The sequence below is a fragment of the Wasmannia auropunctata genome, unplaced genomic scaffold (assembly GCF_000956235.1).
Source record: "Wasmannia auropunctata unplaced genomic scaffold, wasmannia.A_1.0 LD334196.1, whole genome shotgun sequence".
Lineage (NCBI taxonomy): Eukaryota > Metazoa > Arthropoda > Insecta > Hymenoptera > Formicidae > Wasmannia > Wasmannia auropunctata.
In genome coordinates, this window is record NW_012028694.1 from 519,459 (window position 1) to 541,693 (window position 22,235).

General features: G+C 42.8%; 2 protein-coding genes across 2 annotated transcripts; both read right to left on the minus strand.

Moving 5' to 3' along the window:
* Positions 1 to 11,993: 11,993 nt before the first annotated feature.
* On the minus strand, positions 11,994 to 19,188 carry LOC105459359 (homeobox protein slou-like). Its single transcript, XM_011705308.1, has 2 exons — positions 18,944 to 19,188; positions 11,994 to 13,978 (listed from the first exon to the last, which is right to left on the minus strand). The coding sequence occupies exons 1-2, from the start codon at positions 19,161 to 19,163 to the stop codon at positions 13,068 to 13,070; spliced, it is 1,131 nt and encodes a 376-aa protein (XP_011703610.1). The 5' UTR covers positions 19,164 to 19,188; the 3' UTR covers positions 11,994 to 13,067.
* Positions 19,189 to 19,350: 162 nt separating this feature from the next.
* LOC105459413 (histone H3.v1-like) lies at positions 19,351 to 19,817 on the minus strand. The gene is made up of 2 exons (XM_011705413.1): positions 19,421 to 19,817; positions 19,351 to 19,361 (listed from the first exon to the last, which is right to left on the minus strand). Exons 1-2 carry the CDS (start codon positions 19,815 to 19,817, stop codon positions 19,351 to 19,353), a joined length of 408 nt encoding a protein of 135 aa, XP_011703715.1.
* Positions 19,818 to 22,235: the final 2,418 nt, after the last annotated feature.

The following is a 22,235-nucleotide window of genomic DNA, read 5'->3' on the forward strand; positions in this document are numbered from 1 at the left end:
TTCTTCGAGAGAGAGACTGTGCTCCTTCTCTTGCTTTCCCCTCTCGGGTCGCCGTTTCACCGCCCTTCATTGAATCTCGCCAGCGCTAACCCCCGCCGGCGCTACTCTTTGCCTCCCCTTCTCACTCTTTCTCTCTTTCCCTCTCTCGTCCCTCGTCCGGATGCCCTGAATATCTTCTTTCAGCCGACTTATATAAAGTTTTTACGATTTTTCGAGCTTTATCTCTCGAGATTCACCTCCTCTCTTCTCTCTCTCTCTCTTTCGCTTCGTGTCTTTTTCTGTCCCTCGCGACCCGCGACGGCGCGCGCGACCCGGGGGATAATCCCGTGTATCTTTCGGATAAGAGACCTATAAATTTGTTTGCCCTGTCACCCACCCCGTTGCCTCCGAACCCCCGCCCACCACGCGCGCATTAAGGCGGCAAGCTCCAATCTGTCGGTTTACCGCCGATATGGCTCCCGCGACGGATTCGCTCCAGAAGGACTCCTATTCCCGTTACCGCGCGGAGATGGAGAAGGGGATGGGTGGCCATGGGACGGGCGGGGACAGGGATGAAAGACGAAGGGGGAAAATCGCGCGACGAGGTTTCGTCTACCGTTCCGTGGGTGTATCCCCCTGGCTTACCGGGATTCTTATGAATTTCCGGGTCCCCGCCATCTTGCCAGGATCACGCTCGCCACCGCCGCGCCGTTGGGCCGCGTCTTCTTATCGAACTTTGAAATAACGCGACCCCCACGCGCACATCAGCATTTACATTGAATTCCCAGCAGGAAATAGTTGTCGGATTATCCGACGCCGCTCGCTGACGGCCCGTTGGCTGTATCCGTAATAATTCATAAATATTCTATTGGTCGAAGAGACGAATGATATCTCTTTCTATAATGGTATTCTCCTGCAGCAGTTTCTGCTAAATTTGTATTTGAATAATAAAAGTAGACATCTCGCGATCATAGAACTTTTATTTTGTCTACAATTATTATGACGGATGCATGTCTTCAATAACGTCCTTTTAATAAAAGAAGATCTTCATGTAATATATAACAATGTCAAAAATATTGATTTATTTTATGTTTATTTAATCTAACATATAGCGATTAAGAGAAGCTCTAATTATAAATTATTTTTTATCGTTGCAGATAAATGAGTAAAGAAGGTAACATTTGCAATGCTTTCGAAAACTAAAGTCGTTAGTTTTTTCGAAGTAGCGGGAATTGGAAAAATTTATTAATGTTCAACAATGGAACCATGTGCACGACGTACACGTGTGCCATTACATTATTTCTTTTTTCTATTGGCTGACATTGGAAGGAAAATTGTTCTCTTTTCCCGCAAGCGTATCAATTTGTCATCGATACGACGGCTAATTGTACGTTCAGACATTGAAACCTCAATGCACATTCCGCTTTGCCGCGATGCACTGTTAGCGGCACGGTGCACCAATTTCAGCTCCGATTCATTAACGCGGATCTCCAGAGACTCGTGAGGAGCCGTGCTAAACGACCTCATTAGGAAGCGCGGCAAATGCGTTTGCTACTTCATCCGCGATTTTCCATGATAGTGAGCCCTTGTTACTTGGCAACTCTATGAAACTCTCCGCTTGTTCTCCAATCGTCAAAGACACGACCGCTCCTCAAGACATCTCACATAACAGATGTAAACTTTCGCGTGACAAGAATTGGTATAATATCAGAGTTAATTATATTTGCGATTGTTAGAAATACTCTTTAAAAATTTAAAAGTAGCATGCAAGTAACTATCAAACAATTGAATTATAAATTAAGAATACAGATTTTAACTCTATCGAGATTTCGATGGCAGCATTACTTTAATAATTAATTTAATTAGTGATAAATTCAAGTATAATAGAACGTGGCATAACTATATATGGTGAGAACATAAAAAAATTTATATACGCAACTGAAAGTCGAAAAATTCCAATTTTTATCCATTTTGTTTAAAGATATTGAAGACAGATAAAAACGCTATCCAATCAATGAAAATCTATTTTGTGTTTATATACCAATAGTTCGTATAGTGTATCTGATGTTCCTTTGATTCTTTTGATGCATGACTGATTTTTATTTGTGATGAAAAAACGTTAAAAAATATTTCAGAATTTTTATAGATGTGTAACGTTTATTTATTCTATTCATGAGTGGAATATCAATTTTTTATCGTACATTTTGGATATGCTCTATATCTGTGTGTTATATCACAAACTGTCACACTAAAAATTTATACATACGTTTATTTGGATAGTTTCATTAAACAGGCATTTTTTAATAAAAATTTTATAGTTATGTCACGTAAAAGTTTAGTAAGTTTCGTAACATGCTATATGAAACGTTTAAATTAAGCATAAAATGAATAGATATAAATATTTTGTATTATTTAGAAAAATGTTAATAGGTTTATTATAACATTTAATCGTAAGTTTCCGTTGTCGTTTAAGTTCAATACTTGCCGACCAATGAAAAATACGTGGCTAGTATCCGGGGAGCGAACTGTTCGTAAGGGATGATACCCCTAGAGTGGCGGCAGCACCAACCACTCCCTGCGTTCCTTGGAGTAAATGTCTGCAGGCAGTAACTTCGATTTGACCGTCATGCAGTAAAGTTTTTTCCTACACGACAAACCTGCAAAAAACGTTACCGTTTATAGAAAATATCGTTTTTTCTTCAACCATTTGTAGCTAGATTAATTTCCTAGCTCGCCTACTATAGGCAACATTTCTGTAGCTATTTGTCTATGGTAATTGCCATTTCAAATTGTAATTTAATCGAGCTATTCGATAATACAGAAAGCTGAATCATGCGATAAGTAGTACATTCGGCAGTTTATATCTTTAACTTTATCTTGACGTGTTTATCGATTTGATGTTATTGTGCAAACAGATGATATTATTTGAAACGATTGATTTGACATTAACAGAGCATATTAATTTAATTGAGCGATACTAAATATGACAAAATATTATAATTTATTTTGAAATTGCTAATTTTGAAATTATTAATTGCATGCCTTATTATTTGCTAGGAAGTAATTATTCAACTCTTTTACGTTAATAAATAAGGACATTTAATTACGAGGTTATAAAACAAAAAATTTAACGATAGAAATGATAAAGCTAATATAATTGGATACCTACTTAGGTGATCGTTTTTTGCCAAAATCAATTAGATTTATTTAGTATCTTTTTATTTTTCTAGTTGTAGCGCCAAAAAGATACAAGGAATTATTTGAGTAAAATTAAAATATTAGTTTATTAAAAAAACAGGTTACGAGAGCCAAAAATAAAAGATTCATTACTTTATATATATATATTATGTATATCACTTTATATATATTTATATCATTTTATACATATTATGTATAAGTATCTTTACATATTCAAGTGTTTAATTGTAAAACATGAAAATGTCTCTATTACACAACATCGCGATTAGCGTCGTATTTGATTGAAGATTCTTCTAATGCAAAATATTCGGATATACATAGTTTGTACTGAACTCACGCTGGGAAAAAAGAACGAAAGGATTTTAGACTACTGAAGAAGAATTCGGAAAAGTTTATGTACACACTCTCAGCTGACGCGATTCACCCTCTTGTACAACAAGCGGTCGCGTGCGCAAGATCCTCTTCTTGAAAGGGTTCCTCACGGTGCAAAGCCGAGAATCCCCGATATAAATGTCAAGTTCGCCTTTCGGCTTTTCATCCCCTCCTCCTCTCTCTCCTCGCATTCTTCGCCCCTCTTGCTTTTCATCACCGAGGGAGAAACTGTCTCTTTTGCTATCCCTCGACGTGACTGTATCTCCCCGTTCCTATTCCTTTCCCTCTCTACTCTCATCCCTCCCGTATTTTCAGATCTTCTCTTGTCTCTCGACCACCCTCTCTCTTCGTCTTCCTTCTTCCTCCCGAAATTGTCTCGAAATTTTAACTTCTCTCGGTCCCTTTCGAGCACACCTATATCTATTTCTATCGTTCTAAAGTCCCCCGCTTGAGCTTTCTCTCCCTCGTGTTGTTGTCCGTCTCCCCTTGACCTCCCTTCCCTCCGGGTCCTGCCCATTTCGCGCCAGTGCGAAACAACAAACGAAGTACAAGAGGAGTAACAACGCCCCGGCTCGGGCGTAATCGCGCCGATCTTCGCCCAGGAAGTGAGAAGGCAATTTGGGCGAACCGCACACCACCGGCCGAGGGAGGGGAAGGTCCGGCGGATAACGAACGGCCCTACGGGAGGTAATTAACGGTGTTTTCCATCCCCCGGAGTAATGTTCCTCGTTACGACGGTTCCCGCTCGTAGAGCACACAGGACGGTCAGAGAGAGGAGAGAACTTTGTAGCAAGGAAAGGGCAGACTTTCTTCGAATCTCGTGCACAAGCTCCGGCGGCGACAATCGAAACGCATATTCTCGTAACGCGAATAGTAAGAAAAATATCCTTCAATCAGTTGTCTAAAAAAATAACAAAATTCCGAGAGTTTCTCTATTCGAATTTCTATTTATCTCATAAATCAGAAAGAACAAACATCCAATTAACATTTTTATGTCGAAGATGATAAAAATATATAGTTGATAAAAAAATACTTTCCGATCAAAATAGTTAAAGCTTTTTCTGTGATTTTAGCGTTAATTAAGAGTAAATAAATAGTTTAGAATTAACGGAATCATCAACGAGAATCAAGAGTTCCAAAAGCAGTTACAGTTTCTCAACTATCAGGCTTGACATAACAGAGTAAGAGAAGTAAGCTTTATTTCTCCAAGCTTTATATCTTATGAAATTTTGTTTGCAAGCATATCTATCAGTGTCTAGAGCATGTCTTGATGGATATTATGATTTCACATTTTTTCATTGTTTTTAATATAATCGTGAAAGTATCGTCAACACTATACATTACAGGAATGCTACGGCGCACCCTTCGTCCTTTTATCGCGTGATTGTACCTTATCTAAAGTATGTCTGAGGATGAATAAAGGTTTATTCGCGCACAGGGCTCAGTTCCCAACGTTTGATCGCGATGAAAGCACCGCGAATCTCAAGGGCATTTTGGATTACGATGCAAATTGCTCGACCATTCAGGGTTAATCAGATCATGTGACGAACGGAAGACAATCCGACACAATTAGTATATCACAGAATAGTAAATAAAGAAGTATAATAATAATGGACGAAGAAAATTTAATTCCAAATATAAAAAATTTTATAATATTTGGTATTATTATATATTATATATTAGGCTAATTAGGCATTATTATATAGGTATTATTATAGGTGTTATATATTATACATATATTAAGGAAAAATAATTGTGTTGGAAATTACAGAAAAAATGTACATATCGAAGATAAATAAAAGAATTAAATGGCTAAGTATTTTGTTTCTAAAATATATTTATATCTACAAAATATGCAAGAGAGAGCAAAATCTTTGCATCTATACTATACTATTTTTGTTCATACTTTATTTCGTAATATTGAATTGTAAATATCGTCGAAATATGCTTCCTTTTGAACTATAAGGTATTTTTTAAACCTTATCCTATAACACCCTTCGCCGCAACAAGATTAGCGTGTCTGAATAGGGCAAATTGTTAGCGATGCTCTTCCGCAGCCGAAGATTTCGTTTTCGTAGGCCTCGAGACAACGAGGATCTTCGTGACGTTAGAAGGGATGGTCACACGAGTACGGCGTGCACCGTCTTTACACGTGTACCACCTTCCACGTACGCGCGTATACGTTTGCGCACACACGCACACGCGCGACACAGACGCGCACGTATAGCGCGGGCGACTGCGGCGGAACGCGGCCAGAGAGTTGCCTCGCTGGTAAATAATGCAGGCCGGGGTAATGGCGCTATCTCTGCGCATCTTTTATTAAACGCTCGCTTCGCCGTCCTTCCGCCCCGTGTACCCCTGCGTACCTATCCTGCGCCTCCTCCCCCGTTCCCCGTTGCCGACACCGTCCTACTCTCCGCGTGCCACCCACCTATATCCCGCCCTAAACCCGCTCCCTGGCACGGCCGGGTTACTGCCACCCTGACTGCTCTCTTCTTGGCGAACTCGGGATAGGGGCGGGGGTTGACCGACCGTGCGATCCGCGCCATACCTCATTGTTCCACGGAGCAAGCTTCGTCGAGACCGTCGACGATATTCCTCTCGGGGACCGTGACGTGTACCGACGTATTGTGTGAGTCGGCTGCGCCGAAAGCTTGTCACTCTTCGCTTTTAAAGTCGAATCGCTATATAATATTCGTTGGTGCTCAATTAATTATCATGTTATATAGTAGAAATCATCGTGCATGCTCTGTTGGTAGTACAATTACAGCTATAAAAGTTATATGTAACACAATAAGGACTGATTTATTAGATGAATAAAATAGATTAAGTAGCTAGTCATACTTGTTTAATTTCCACATGTTGAATAAAACATAAATTTTTAAATAAAAATTGTTTTACGTATTTATATAAGAAACAAGAACTAAAAAATTTATTAATTTTACTAAATAAATATATTTTGTAAAAGTATTGATTTGCAAAGAAAATAAAAGGTTGAGACACATCTTTTTCCAATGCGCGCGAAAGAATTAAATAGAAATTTTTATAATCAATTTCTAAATAATTTAATGTAACGATTTTTTTTTCTTCATTTATCGCGCACAAATTGCAGGTTTCGGTCAGATTATATTTCTTTTCATAGACTTACTGCATTTCGCGCGTTTGCGCATAATCGAGCGACGTCGATAACGCGATAGAGTTATCAAGTATTCTGGTGAATATCATTTTATATTTTAACCATCGCACGAATCGTTGAAATTTAATCGCTCGTGGAGACACACGAAGGTCGGTATCCGATTTGAAGCGCAATCCACTCGAGCGTGGAAGCCCGGAGGGTTGCGCTACCGATTTTCGTGGCGGTGCTGATTTCAATTAGCATTATTATTAGGGCCGCGTCGTCGACAAGGAACGCTGGATGTTGTCGACGTCGTCGTTGTCGTCGTCATCATCGCTGCCGTCCTTGTCGTCCTCCTCGTCCATCCGCAAGTTCGTCTAAACGCGCAGGTCTCTCACACGCACACGCGCGCGCGCGCACACACACACACACACCACGTACGGGACCAGGGACCACCCCGAGCGACTGACGCTTTGCTAGGGGGGTGTTTGAAAGCGGTGAAATCAATGCCTCTGTTTGCACTGTTGAGGTCGAACCGAATTCCGTTCCTGCCTGCACCTATACACTCACGCGTCCGCGTTGCACGTGCTGACGAATACGTGCGGCGCAACTCTCTCGTCTACTCTCTGTCAAATAAAGCGGACTAATGTACGCGTACGTCGGTGTACCGTACGCGATGTTAATTCTCATAATCACTTATTAGATTTCGCGTGGATTGAATTGATGTTCCTTAACAGAGCCCATAATATTGACAGCGATTGGAAAATACTAGAGATTAAACAATACTAGCGATTCTTTGTTTCTTCCCATGTCACAATATCGCAGATGTTATTTAAAAAATAAAAAAAATCAGATAATAACCTGCACTAATTGATGCACTCATTGCTACTCTATAATCAAAAACAGCTAAACCAATAATCAAGTTATTTACGATATACTTTCATAGAGATTTAAGTAAATGTTTAGTGCGCTTCTCTTTTTATTGAAAGTTAAATAATATACAATTATTGAACTGTAAAAAGAGAGAAGAGAGAGAAGATTGTAATTTTATTATATATATTTAAAAAATATTCTAAACACATCTATAGATTAGAGAGACTAAAATCAATTTTTCCTAGCAAAAATTTAATGTTTTTTTCACACTTTCTTGCTTATTAATATTATTGGTATTAGTACTTAAATAAGAATTAAATAATAAAATATTGTTAAAAGAGACAGAGAGCTCTATAAGCTCTATTAGTTGTAATAAGCGTGACGTGAAGGCGAATCGATGAGAAACTAACGGTGCGCGAAAAGGCGAGTTGACGAGCTCATAATCGTCGATCTCCCCTGACGCGCGTACATACGTTGTAACCATGATACCTCGGATAATCGAGAGACGTTGCCAGTGATGATGGCAGAAAACAAAGTGACAGAGACTGAACAAGGAAAGAGAGAAGCGCGGACGTGAAAGATAACGGCTCACCGCCGATCGATCGATCCGCCGAGGCTTTTGTTCGTCTACGCGGCCTGCTATCCGATTTAACTACGAATACTTGGTGGAAGGAGGCGTATCGAAGCGTTCCGGTAAGAAGCGGCTTTTATCTCCCGGTTAAGCTAAAGTGCATGAAAGCGCCGCGCGAAAGATGGGAGGGGGGCAGGAGATCTTAAGCGTGTAGACGTACACTCGTAAGTACTACATAAAAAAAATCAGCGTAAGTATATTTATCAGGAAAATTTTTATAGAGAGAAATTCACTTCAAATTGTCCAAAATTCAAGATCATAAAAAACGTGGATATTCTACGTTTTTACAGAAAATATTAAATATATGAATGTGACTGTAAAAACTTGAAGCTTTTAACAGGAACAAAGTGCAAGATTTTTGTGACGTGGTATTTTATTACGTGTTAAAAAAAAACTATTAGCACGTTAAAAACGATTAAAAGCACAAGTATAAAAAATTCTAATTTGCAAGACATATGAAGTTACAAGAATTTAAAATACACTATAAATTTGATTTACAAAAAATTTACTGAATATCGTTGCACGCGTTTTGCAAATGTCATTGTCTAAAAAAATCGAAATTAATCTCGTCACGATGATAATTTCCTTGCTTCAACAGCGACGGACGAGAAGTATAGAGAAATACCGCAGGGCGTAACGCGCGATTAAATGCTCATACAAATACGCATTTATGCGTGTGGGGTATGCAGTAGCGAGTCTCGGCGTATTCGCAGACATGGTTGTGACAGCTATTGAACTATTACACGCTTAACTGGAATGGACTGACTGCAGTGGCGTGCCTTGCTGCTCTCTGTGCGTACGGTGTCACGACCTCAAGCGAGTAATCCCCATACGAATCCGAGAACACAGAGCGGTACAACTCTGTTTAACCCGTCAATGTTCACGCTACGAGAGCGCAGCTCGGCTCAGATTAGAATTATTTCTCTACCGTACAGCGATAGAGTTATTTCTCTCTACCGCATGCGAATTAACACATCTTGATTCACTAAAATATATACACTCTAGAATGATCCATAAAATACAAATTTTTAAGTTTTAATACAAAGGAATTAAAAAAGTTTCATTCTACTATTATATTTTTCAAATCATTTTTATCTCGACAGAATTTTAATTAAAATATTATTGAATGATCCAAAGAAAATTTTGTCATGTATTTTCGCAACTTCTATTTGATCGAAATAATCACGACTAAATGGATATTGGTGAAGACGTTAACACGTTGTATATGTGAAGTTATACATGTGTAAATATGCCTGCAACGTTCCACGCAGTATTCCATAAATATTTCAGAATAATTGCAGCAACAATTAAGAGATCTCTGTAAACTGAACATGGAGCTAATTAATAGCTAGATTAAGACCGATTAAGATAATTTCCGGGATGATGTTCAAGCAAAGGAAATAAATTTGCCCGACTTACTTAGAAGCATAACGCTCGGCGAGCGTAACGAGCGTGGTATTTATCATTAATTAAGTGCTTCTTACGTTGGCTGCGGTTGCAAAGGCGAGAGTCGGGTTTACAAAGGAGAATTCTCTGGAAAAAAAAGTCTTTCGCGACACGCAGAAACCTATAACGAAGTTACGCCACTGTCGATGTTCGAAACGTTTGGGGGGTGCGAGTGTCGCGCGGGGGTTGGTTATTTCACGGTCCACTCGCTCTACTCACACCCTTCAGAAGCGGCGGCGGTGGTGGCGGCGGCGGCGGCGGCGGCGGCGGCAGCAGCAGCCCCTTTCCCAAATCCACCCCTAAGAATTAATTCGAGAGAATCGTCCGGCGACCGACCGACAGCCACTCCTACCTTTTCGAGCGCCCTCGGATCATCTTCTCTTCCTCCTCTCGGATCTGTCTTCTCTCCCGTTGGTCTTCTTTCCCGTTCGCGTCGATTTAACTTCCTTCTGACTCTTGCTTCGATAACACCGTCGTTTCGACAGAAGATCCGACAAAAGAGTCAAGACAAGGTGAACGAAAGAATGCTTAGGTTTCAAAGTTTGTTCAAATTGCCTTTTTGCTGTTCTAGATAAAATTTAGCCTCGTTGTTATAAAATATTGTTAATATATATGTATTAAAATTCAAACCACAATAAATGCGAGAAATTATTTTGACTGTTGTTTTATATGGGTAGATGTTTTTTTAAATTTATAATCTATATTAACAATGGAAAAATGTACATCTACGTTTTTTGTAGTTTACAAATCAATACTTACCTTTATTTATACGTTTAAAAACGGGAGATTATTCTTCTAAGAAGGCTCAGTCATTCTTCAATCGGTCTAGTACCAAAGGACTCTCACAGCGATTAGCTTTAGCATTTAAACAACATTTAACAAGCGTAAGAGACACTTTGTCCTCGGTTGATGTAAAGAGATGCTTTTATCTTCAATTCATAATTAAGACGCGCATAAGCGCGTGGTCAGCTCGCCGACGACGCGTGTCGCGCAGCCCGGCCCGAGGAGTTTCTAATTTGAGCATCAAAGCAAGGCGCGAGCAATTTTCCGTCAATTGAACGTGGCTGCCTCTGGAAGCCGCGAACAAGGTGGCGTTATACGGTCGGAATTACGCGTGGAAGACCGCTGTGTAGGTTTTACGAAGACCCGTGTCTCTCAAAGAACGAATAACGCAGAACTACATAGCATCCGGCCGACTAATGGTTTACTTCACTTAGCACGTCTTTTCGTTTTCTTCCTCACCATAACGTTTTCTCTCCCTTATCTTCCGCAAAAAAAAAAACGAGATCACTTTTCTTCCGTGCCCGAAATCAGACGGATCGCGCTATCAAGAACGACGGACGAGCGATCGCCGCTCGTTAAGAGTTGATAAAGGAAAAAAAATGTAATCGGTGAGCTGCGAGGGAGAAAGTAGGAAAGCAATTACGATCCCGAGATTCAGAGAGATACGGAACAATTGGCTTTCAGCGCCGTCTTAATTGAACTTATGGTTCGTTTTCCGTAGAAACGTTGTATTGAGACAAAATAATCTATAAAAACCAAAGTGTTGTAAAATTAAAAAAATTGTTGTGATAATAAATTAATTGATTTTATAATGTACTGGCAAGTGTTCAAGAATCGAAGAATCAAAATTGAGCTGAGTTCAATTGTTGAATTTATTTAAATGACGCGAAAATGATCTCTATACTTGCACCTACTCAAAAGCAAAAGAAAAAAAAATTAATGAGGTTTGAATGTAATGATTGTAAAGTATACTCTATTGCATTCAAATTATTGATATCGCATCGATTTCAATACCTGTATGATAATCATTGTAGCGCGGCATTATGGCATTAGACAGCGGATGAGATGGAATTTGTAACTTCACCCGGCAGCGCGGAATTATTCCATGACAAACGCGGAACGTGAACAATCGAAATATTGTTGTTATAACACGACAGTTAGAGTGTGGTAAGCAAAATCGATCTTTATCCTTGTTGCACGTACACGTATCGGGGATTATTTGTATCTATACACACTGGATGGAGGTTTTTACGAGCGTAACGTATGATTTTTATTTTACACAGGAACGATCACTACGTTCCGGTTGTGCCTCGTTTTTGCGATCAGCACGAAACATTGCTCACTAATTTTTTTTTTCGACAGTCGCAATCGCCGCACTCTCGTACTCACTCTCGCGCATTCATTTACACGCACGCACCTTACTGCTATATATAAGAGCGTTTCTGATAAAATCTACTTCCCTTTAAGACAAGTTTCTCCCGTCGCTTAATCGCGGCGACGAATGGAGTATATTACAAAGGTGAGAAACCGACAAGGACTCCGGTGTTCGTGTTACTCTACTTTACTTGAAGAAAAGTACCGAGGTCTCTCTTTTTATTGGATGAAAAATAACTCGCGCCAGTTCCGGACGATAATTTACGACTCTGTTTAATTTTTACGACGCAGAACTCGCAAGTGAGAAGCGATGAGTGCAAATTGGAGAAGTGAAGATAATCAAAACTTTTTAATGAAGTTCTGCTTTCTACCATTCCACTTTTTTTTGTCAAATGTCAGATTATCTATCGAGAAATGAATGCGTACTTTTAAAAAGACGCCGTTCTCCTCACCATTAGTCCAAAGCTCGACGTTTGGAGGAAAATACGCATGGAATTTAAATGTTTGGCCGGTGTCGCGCCGCAATGATACGCTCGTTTTTTGAACGTCACCCTACGTAAACCGATTATGCTATCGAGTCGTTCCACGTGCGCAACGGGAAGGCAAAATATAACATTGGGGCCGCTTACGCGCCCTGATCCAACAAACGAAAACATTACACCTATCGTCCAATTCAATACTTAATTAGGTTCCAACATTTTTCTTTTTAAACGTATATATGTATATCGAACAAAAATTACGTCCCGACGTTAAAATATTGTTCCATAGTATCTGCCTTTTGAAAACAACACAAGTTCAGGAGTTAAAATTGTTGAAATGATAACAAACTCCAAACGTTATTTTTTAATTATAAATGTTACTTTCATACGAAATAACATCTAGAGAAATTAATTTTTTATCTTCGTATCGTAATGCATATAATATATCCTATTAGCCATTTCTACAAAAATTATGAACTTGTGCTATTTTCAAAATGGTCAAAATTTCATTGCTGCGTATAGCGACAAGGATGCATACTATTTATTAAACAAAAAAAAAAAAACAAAAAAAAACGTTTGCAATGACTAGAAGGAATGATCATCAAGGAAAATGACGAATTACCGGCAAACGCATTCGGACAATACTAATAAGAGTCTACGAATTTTTTTTTCTATATATGGAACGCACGTAATTTGCGTTCATTTTTATCTTGGTACTTTTCTTGCCACGACCGGAAGTACTCACACAAGTCCACCGCTTCCTTGCCGAGGACTACGAAGGCGAGAATGTTGATGCGGGATATCATCGCCGATTTCGCTACGCGTGCGGATGCGTGTGCGGATGCGGATGAGACGAGAGAGCCAGGCCGGTGGAGGAAGGCGTAGAGGTCGGTGGTCCTGACGCAGTCGCAGCAGGAGTCGCCGACAGATGATGGCCGAAGAAGGTCGGTCCGGTCGGCGGGTAAGGTGGGGCCGCTGGGTGGTAGTACCCAGGCGGCGGCGGCGGCACCGGCGGGTGGTGTACATGGGCATGCGGGTGTGGGTGCGTATGCGAGTGTGGTAATGGGTGCTGGTGAGGATGCGCGGCGAAGAGGAAGGCGGGCGCGTACGGCGACGGATGCGGTGGCGTCGTCGGCACGGTAGGACTGTTCACGTCTAGGCCCGGGTTCTGCTTCTTCCACTTGGTCCGCCGATTCTGAAACCAGATCTTCACCTGGGTCTCAGTCAGCTGCAGTTCGAGCGCCAGATTCAGACGCTCGCATACAGACAGGTATCTGGTCGTCTTGAACTTGTTCTCTAGCCTGACCAGCTGTTCATATGTGAAGGCTGTCCGCGCTCTTCTGGGTTTGCCGCTGGTATTACTATTACTTCCGCCACCTCCGCCACCACCGCCGCCACCACCACTGCCGTTTCCGCCGCCGCCGGTGCCATTCTGTCCGTTTTGACCTTGACCTTGACAATTTTGTACCTGAACGCCGCTCGACGATGTAGACGATGACGACGAGGATTGTCGCTTTTTGCAGTTCGACGTGGCCGTGTTGACACCGCCGCCGGTTGTATTTTCCCGTCCGCCGCTGCCAGAGTCCTGATCCACGACTCGCATTTCAATCTCATCATCCTCTTCTTCCTCTTCGGCGTCTTCCTCCATTTCCTCCATGATGGTGTCCGGTGTACCTTCCTCATCTTCCTGGCCACTGCCGCAGGCGAACTCGCCCCGCGAGTCGCCGTCTGAAAATAATAACCGCGGGATCACTTTTGTGTTACGTGGACGAGAGGTAACCACGAAGGGAGAAGCGATGATACGGGGTCGGTGTCGGATGACGAGGATTGATTATACGAGGGACAAAATTGCGGCGTAGACATCGCGTTTCCCATTGTACGATGTGATTCTTACAGATTTAATAGAAATTCATTTCACTACACGTAAAGGTACTTACTTTTTTTCTTTAAAGAAATTTAATTTATACAAGACTTCAATCTCACAGAAAATATATAATCGTGAAGAAATACAACAAATCACGTAATACATTTTCAAATCGACGACTTCTATTAATAGATATACATACTGTATACATAATATATAGACAGACTGGTATAATTTGTATTACCTTTTAATTATAACAAATATTAGTTATTAGATACCGATTAATAATTAAACCCGTATGCATTCGTGTCCGCTTATCAAGCGGATGTTTAACCGAATTTTTATTTGTGACTGATTGTGAGACAATTCGGCGCGAGGAAGTGTCGTTTTCTTGCATTTCGCGAAAGAGCCGCGTTGCGTAACCGAGACGCTGATCGAGCCTGCGAGAAACGGAACGATTTGAGCGCGAATCAGAGAGAAACAGAGAAAAGCGGGAACGGAGAAAGAGAGAAACGGCCAATCGTTCGCTCAATGAGAGAGGAGATTGGAGATTCAATCAGCACGCAGATGTCCCGGGGACAGATATTCCCTGGCTCCGGTCCGTGGGGGTTGGGGTACCCCTGGGATGCCGTGAGTGGGGATAGCCTGCCGAACAAAACCAGAGAGACAGAGAGGAAGAGATAAAAAGAGAGTGACATAGAGAGGATAGGCGGAAAGTGACAAGGATGGTACGTACGTCGGCAGTACGTTGAAGGCAGTAAGAGAGAGACAGAGAAGGACGGAGTAAGCAAGAGAGAGAGAGAGAGAAAGCGAGAGGGAGACAGTGGGACTTTATCCGAATTGGCGTGGCTCGTGGCCCATAGCCTACAGCCTAGCACAGTGCCTGGGGGTTGGAAGTCCGTAGGGGGCGACGGATCGAGAAGGTTTACGCCGTAATGGGATTTGTATCTCGTTAACGCGCGATCGTTCTTGCCCCGTCGTACAGGCCGCCAAGCGGCTACCTTTTCCCATCTCCCTATCTCCCCCCCCCCCCGGTTCTCTTTGGCCTTCTTCCGCGGGCTATATCATTCTCGTATAACCCGGCGGTCCCCACATCGAGATATACCTGGCCGGTGCCGATTGATTGCGTCTAATTGAATTGCGTAATTTATATTGTTTCTCCTTCTTCTCACTTCGTCGCTCGTCCGTCCATTTCATCGAGAATTGCGTTCTGTTTTGTCGGCCAAAGCATTTTGTGATCTTTGATAATGTTAGTAATATGTCGAATAGCAGTGCTACTTTTCGAAGTTTCTCTCTCTCTCTCTCTCTCTCTCTCTCATTTCTGATATCAGTATATTCCATATAACGCAATAGAGAATTTTAATAATTCACACAATTTTTCAATCGCGATAATAATTTAAATGTAACGCAACTTAAAACCGTCAGATTTTTTAAATTAAAAAGTAGTTTATATATAAGTAATTTGATTGTGAAAAAAATATGTATATAATCAAAATGGAAATTTTGATTAATTAATCAACTGCTGTGGATTTGAGTTATTTTTTGAATATAATTCATATTCAATTTCCACAGAAGTTACATTTAATAAAAATACTAATACTTATTGCAAAATATTGTCTTAAATTAAACTTTGTCTCAAAAGATGTAATATTTGTAGCAAAATTTGTAAATCTGGGAAAATAATAAAACTGCTTTCTCAAGAGAAGCACTCAACGTCAGTTCGTCACCTACTATGACAGCTGCGACGACGTGAAATTAATTGAGTTCATTAGGGAATTAATGACTGCAGATCGCGTTTCTGTCATTGCGTTTTTATGGCGGTGAAATCGCTGGCTGGAGGACCATTCATATCGTTTAGATCTTCTTCATTAACCACGATCAGGCGGGTTATGTGCGAGCGAAGCGATCGGGGATGTATGCCAAGTCCCTAAGGGATATGTTAAGGGTACACAAGGGGGAGTCGATCGCAGTGTGCTGCGACAAAGCAGCAGACACGGGAATACTTATCTCATTTCGGTTTTCCTCATTAAACACAATGACAGTGTTTAACGACAAGTGGCACGATCGGAAAATACGCAATAAACAAGATCCCTAACGGTTCCTGCCTTGCTTGCGGTGGTGAATTTGCGATACGTGTTAGGAGATTCCTAATAATAGTATTAGTGATAATACTATTATTAGGAATCCGCTACATATATTGCGAATGTAATAGTAATAGAAGAACGCGTAGTTGATATTTAATAATTTGATATCGTGCCATGTATAATAACATGAATACGTAACAGAATATGGGGTCTATCGTATCTAAGATAGATTAAAATTATATTGAGAAGCAAAGAATAAAACTCGTTCGCATATAATCTGTCACGCAGGGATTCTTCATTCGTGATAACGAATGTAGCAGCTGCGAAAAGCGATATGCGGATCGGCGAGAGATCTCGGGGTTTTCCGAAGCGTACGTAAGATAATTATAAATTTCGTCGAAATCTAGCGGAAGATCCCGGATCTTGGATCATGAACGCAATGCTCGGAGGGGTGACTTTCATGGATGCTGTGACAACTAGGAAGGGCAAGGAGAAAGAGAGAGAGAGAGAAAGATAGAGAGCACAAGCAGGGGGGAGAGAGAAAGAGAGAAGTCATTGTGATGCAGAAGAGCCAATTTTCTGGGCGGCTTGGCGCGATGCGGTGCGATACGGCGCGATGCTGCGCGATTATCATAACAACCGGCGATATTATTCCATGCGGCGGATTCGTGTGGCGGGGGTGGAGCGGAGATCCCGGTGGCGGCAGTCGAAACGGATTGGCTTGGGTCTGATGCACTTTTAATGGGAAGCGGCGACCATCCCGGTAAGATGGATGAGCCGACAATCGTGTAATCTCGATTTCGACGGCTGCGATCGATCCATCGCGCGCGGTTTCTCGCGCGTCCTTTTCTCACCCTCTCTCTTTTTTCTCCTTTTTTTCTTGGCTTGCGCTCCTTATTTGGTCGATGATAAAAATACTCTTAGCTTGTGCCGACGGGAGACGCCACGGCGGGCTGGACCGTCCATCGAGATGCTGATTTCGCAAGCACTCGGTGTCCCGTACCGGGATAAAGGAACGACGATGACGGGGTTCAAGGACTGGTTAACGCAGATTAGCGGAGCAATTTGTCACGCTCCGACAGGCCGCCGCCGTTGCCGCCGCCGCCCGGTCGCTACCCCTGCCCACCTCCGTCGTCGCTGCTTCTGCCTCGCTTCACCCCTTCTTCGGGACGCTTCTTCCGTCCCTTATCGGCCTGCAGGACCACTTCTCTCGTCTGCCCGCCAGACTCCATTAAATTCGAAAGTCAACTGTGAAATTGGGATTCTCCACGGCAAACGGTCACCGAACTCCAATCCACCAACGATAAATTTCCCTCGTAGTTGCAAAGTTAGGGTACGAAGGAAAGACAAAAACTTAATATGTAATGTCGATGAAATTGGGATCGACTTAATTGTTTAGGTACGTATCGGTCAGACGACAATTTTGCGAAATTCTTATAACAAAACGATGCATTAGATGATAGATTTAGCATGAAATTGAAATAAAATAATCCGAATGTAAATTAAAATTCTCCGTCGGTTGTAATTCTGCAATTATTAATTTATTTTCTAATAAAGTTGACGGTAATACGAACTTTTTTAAGAAACATGAATTTTCGGCAAAAAATATTGTACTTTCAATATTAATAATTCTATATCATACAAAATTAGAAAAATTTTAGTAATCATTGGATAACGTACATTTTGAAATAACATTAATTTTTTTAGAATTAATTACCACTACATCTATTACTTTATAGCATTATATTCTCATATATAAATGAGCCTCTATCGCGTTGCGAAACTCCAGCTTATGCGTATCACTTTGTACGCCTATCGACCGTATTAATGTTATCGGAAACAACGTTAATGAGACTGGAAGAGTTCCATTCTCACGTTTCAAGTGAAATGTCCCTACGTCGTCACTTTTGCCAGAATCTTCGTGTATCGTCGTACACGCAAATAGCCCGACAGCTCCCAAAATTGCACGATCGTCGGAGAAGAAGTCCTCCTTCTAGCGTCTAAAGTTAGAACGAGGAAGAAGCGAGAGAGGACCAGTGAAGCATCAAGGGGGCTAAGATGCAGTCACCGGACGCGAAAAAATATCGCTCGAGAATCGCGCGAAACTTTAAAGACAAGACAGTGTGGAGAGAGCACCGATTTTTCTCCGGCCGCAACTAAATATTATATAGCGTGGATTTCTTGTGAAGATGATTTCCGAGGTAATAAATTAATCTACTATTACTCTGTCTTTGCGTATTACAAAAGTAGCGCTCATAAATAAAACATTTCTCTTATGCAAGAATTATATAAATGCTTATTTTGTAAATAGTTTTATCTATTTTTATATGTTTTAACAATGGTATGAAAGATGAACTCGCGGATATTGATTTATATAAAGAATAATTATATATTGTCATATAATATATTGTCACTTAATAATAAATACTAGAAATTTTCTAATAAATACGTTTACTTTCAAATCAAAATCGAAAAGATTAAGATTACTCCGAAAATATGACTCAAGTTTGCCGGACGACTCTCTCCCTCTCTCTTTCTGTTTCAACCAATTAAATCCTGACTGAAACGCGCTGCTTAAGACATCACGCGTTCGGTTATTCTTAGTTCATTTGCTGAGATAGCCACGATGTGTTTCGGTCGTGTGTTTCAATGCAGATCTGTGTCAACTTTCCCTAATCGAGAATGCCAATCGGACGCTCCAGGAAGCCGGGTGAAGATAACAAAAGACGAAAGCTCGTTATTCACCTTCGTGCACGCTGCCGGCGCGCCGATGTCGGCGATGCTGCACACGATTATGGACGACGCGGCCACCGGTAAACTTGTTCGGATCGAGGATATTCTCGACGGAGAATGCGAGGCACCGCTTGTTGTTCGTCTGCACCGTGCCGGTGGCGGTCGTGGTAATGCTACCTGTCGACGTGCCGGTGGTGGTGCGCGCCACGCCACCGGAAGTACACACTGTCATGACGGCCGAGCCGGTAGCGCCGTGTCCGGATATATACACTGGTGTCCCGTGGCCGGCAGGTCCGTGGCCACCACTTTGTACACAGGTAAAAGAATGTACGCGGTTGGCAAACGGATGAACGAATTGCTCGGATGCGACGCCCCTCGACGAGGGCGCCGTGAGATCCACCGGGCTGCTGGGGTTACTTTCATCGACATCCTCTCGACACACGTCAACTTCGACGTCTCCGTCTTCGTGATAGCCACCGTTTCGATGACCTTCGGGCTGACTCTCTTCCTCCTCTTCTTCTTGCTCTTCATCGTCCTCCTCGTCCACAACAACGTTCCTGGTCGACGTGTTTCGCTCGTCTTCGGCCTCATCATCTTCCTCCTCATCCTGCTCTTCCTCCTCTTCGTCATTCGGCCTTTTCTCCCTAATTTGCGGATCTGTTTCGTGGTACTGATCCTTCTCGACGACAGTGACAGATCGCAGGATCGGTGGGCTCGGCGGCGACTGTTGCTGCCGTACGCTATCATACCTTGAAAAGGATTCGGTGCGTACAAGTAGTACAGGTCTTCTTTCCTGCGGCGGCAACGATAGACCGGCGCGCATATCGGCTTCTTCTCGCTGCAGGACGACCGGTCCTAAAGGCGACACGGTCCTGCTTTCCTGCATCCTCCACATCACCCGCTATTAAGAAGACGACCTTTCTTTATCTAGTTTCGCGTCCTTTCATCTTCGCCTCCAAAAATTATGGCGACCACTCTTGAAACTTTTGTCTAATCCTCCAATTAGCGAACTTCACTTTCAGCAAATCAAATCTGATTGGTCACGTTAATGCAAATCCATTGTCGCATTTACACTTTCCTTTTTCAAAAACGTCAAACGTCACTGATCCTGACACGGTCAATCTTGGCACTAGTTTATTAGATTCGTCGCAACAGTGAAACAACGGACGAACGCGAGACAGATTGGATTTAATTAAATTGCACTTTTTGAGATTAGATGTGGTGAATTGGTTATCGAAGCTTCGCGCGACATGAGGCAAATCGTGAATTTAGGATATCCTTCGCGGCATGGGCGCGCGATTAGCAATGTCTTTGGTGACTCGACGCGGCGCGCGTACCGTGGCAGCTACTCTCGAGAGTCCCGCGTAGAGCCATGGTGGCAGAATTGGTATATCGGCGTATTATTAGCGCCGAGGAGAGAGCCGCCGCGCGAAGAGCGGTGGCACCGTGGGTCCAAGTGAAACGGCGAAAGCGGGGGTTTGTTCCGCCTCGACAGGGCGTGGTTAACCCCGCTCGTACTACCCGAAAAGCTACCGTCAGCCACCAATGGGCGTGCCGGACGGTTTTCCGCTAGGGGTTGCGCGCACACACGTGCTTTAACACGATCGTAACCGAGAATCGCACCGCGAGGACCGGCGTGTCTCTGTGTTGGTCGCGTGCGCATCGTTGCACACGTTTATACAACCACACATACACACACACACATACACACATACATGCACTTGCACGAGATGGTAGTGTACATGAGCGCGTCGCAACCCTGAATGGACGAGGCACGAACACGCGGACGAGTCGCGTGCAGACGTCTCGCGGTGAGCTTTCGTCAGATACTCGGCTATGTACACACAGGTACCACTTCCACCGTCCTCTCACCCCCTTCTCGTTTGCGCGTCTCTCCGCCCCTTTCCGCGATCGGACCGGCTTTCTCTAAAGTGGTTTGTCTTTGATTTAACCACCACAGCGACTCCGTCGAGCGGCGCCGATGAAGGAACACCTTTTCCCTCCGAACCCACGCGAGCGGCGTCGGGGCATCATTCGTTGCGCTCGGGAAGGAAGGAAGGCAGAACGTGTGGAGGAATTGCGTGATTGCCGCGTGTATACGCGTTCGCGAAACGCTCGGTGGGTTTGGCGATGATCGTCGGTGTGTTGTCGGCGGTGGGGGCGGCGCATCGCGGCCTCTTCAACGGTTGTGTATAGCGATCTCCCTGTGTATAGGGTGGAGAGTATAATCGTGGTACACGGGGCGCAGGTATCTCCTCTCTCTCTCTCTCTCTCTCTCTCTGTTTCTCTTTTCCATCCTCCAGCAAACGGAGGGAGAGGGTTGTGGATGCTACTAGCGATCAAATCAGGACCAACACATAACGGCCAAACGACCGACCGACCGACGAACGGACGGACGAGCGGACGAACTGATGTGAGAGAGCTTGGTGCTGGTGTCGCTACCGCTCTGCTCTTAACTCGGTGCACGGATATTGTTTACCCGACCATTTAGGTAATTGCTGGCCTACCGCCCTGCCAGCCAATCGAACGTAACCGGCGGATGTGTCTGCAATACCGATCTCCCTCTCTCGTCTCGTCAACTCCGTCGCTCTTGTGATCTTCAGCTCTCCTTGTTTCTCTCTGGTTCCTTGTCGCTCTCTCTCTCTCTCTCTCTCCACTTCTACCCCTCTCGTTTGCTATCCCGCCGATCCCTCGATCATCATCGAATTAGCTCGGGACCAATTGTTCGGCGAGACTAACGCCGCTATTGTCACGGTGATCGATTCTTTCCAGGAAATTGGCGAGATTGGAAAGATACATACGCTTTACCGAAAGATTGTGGCAGTGGAGCGTTTTGACAGTTTTAATGATTGCCGTTGTATTGTTCCGATGCTGCATTCGGTGATAAATGTTCGACCGATATAATGTGGCGAGCTCTAAGCGTTTCATGCGCGGTCCAACTTTGTTGGCGCGACATTGAAAATGCGATTGAGCTTGGAATAGTTTTATAGATGATCCATACGTCGCACACACGTTTGCGAATGCGATTATTCCGTCCTACAAAATTATGACTACGACGGTGATCACGTTGGATGACAAATTGGATTAAGTGTGCCTCAACTAATTCTCAATTGTACCGTCTCATTATTTGGTTAGCGCTCGAGTGAAGTAACGGCGCGGTAGTTGAGCCGCGCGAGAAGGTATCGCGGTGTTATCATGTTCCGCGAAAACTAATTATCGCGGGTGCTGTAGTTAATGCGATAATAGACCTTTTATTCATCAAGTCCAACCGTTTTGTTAACCGCGTACATTATATACACACCGC

Bases quoted from the DNA above. Each gene is read 5' to 3' on its own strand.
- LOC105459359 (XM_011705308.1), bottom strand. From the start codon at position 19,163: ATGACAGTGTGTACTTCCGGTGGCGTGGCGCGCACCACCACCGGCACG. The intron at 13,979-18,943 runs GTGAATAACGAG...TATTATTTTCAG, and splicing joins CGCCGGCAGCGTGCACGAAG to ACGGCGACTCGCGGGGCGAG.
- LOC105459413 (XM_011705413.1), bottom strand. From the start codon at position 19,817: ATGCAGGAAAGCAGGACCGTGTCGCCTTTAGGACCGGTCGTCCTGCAG.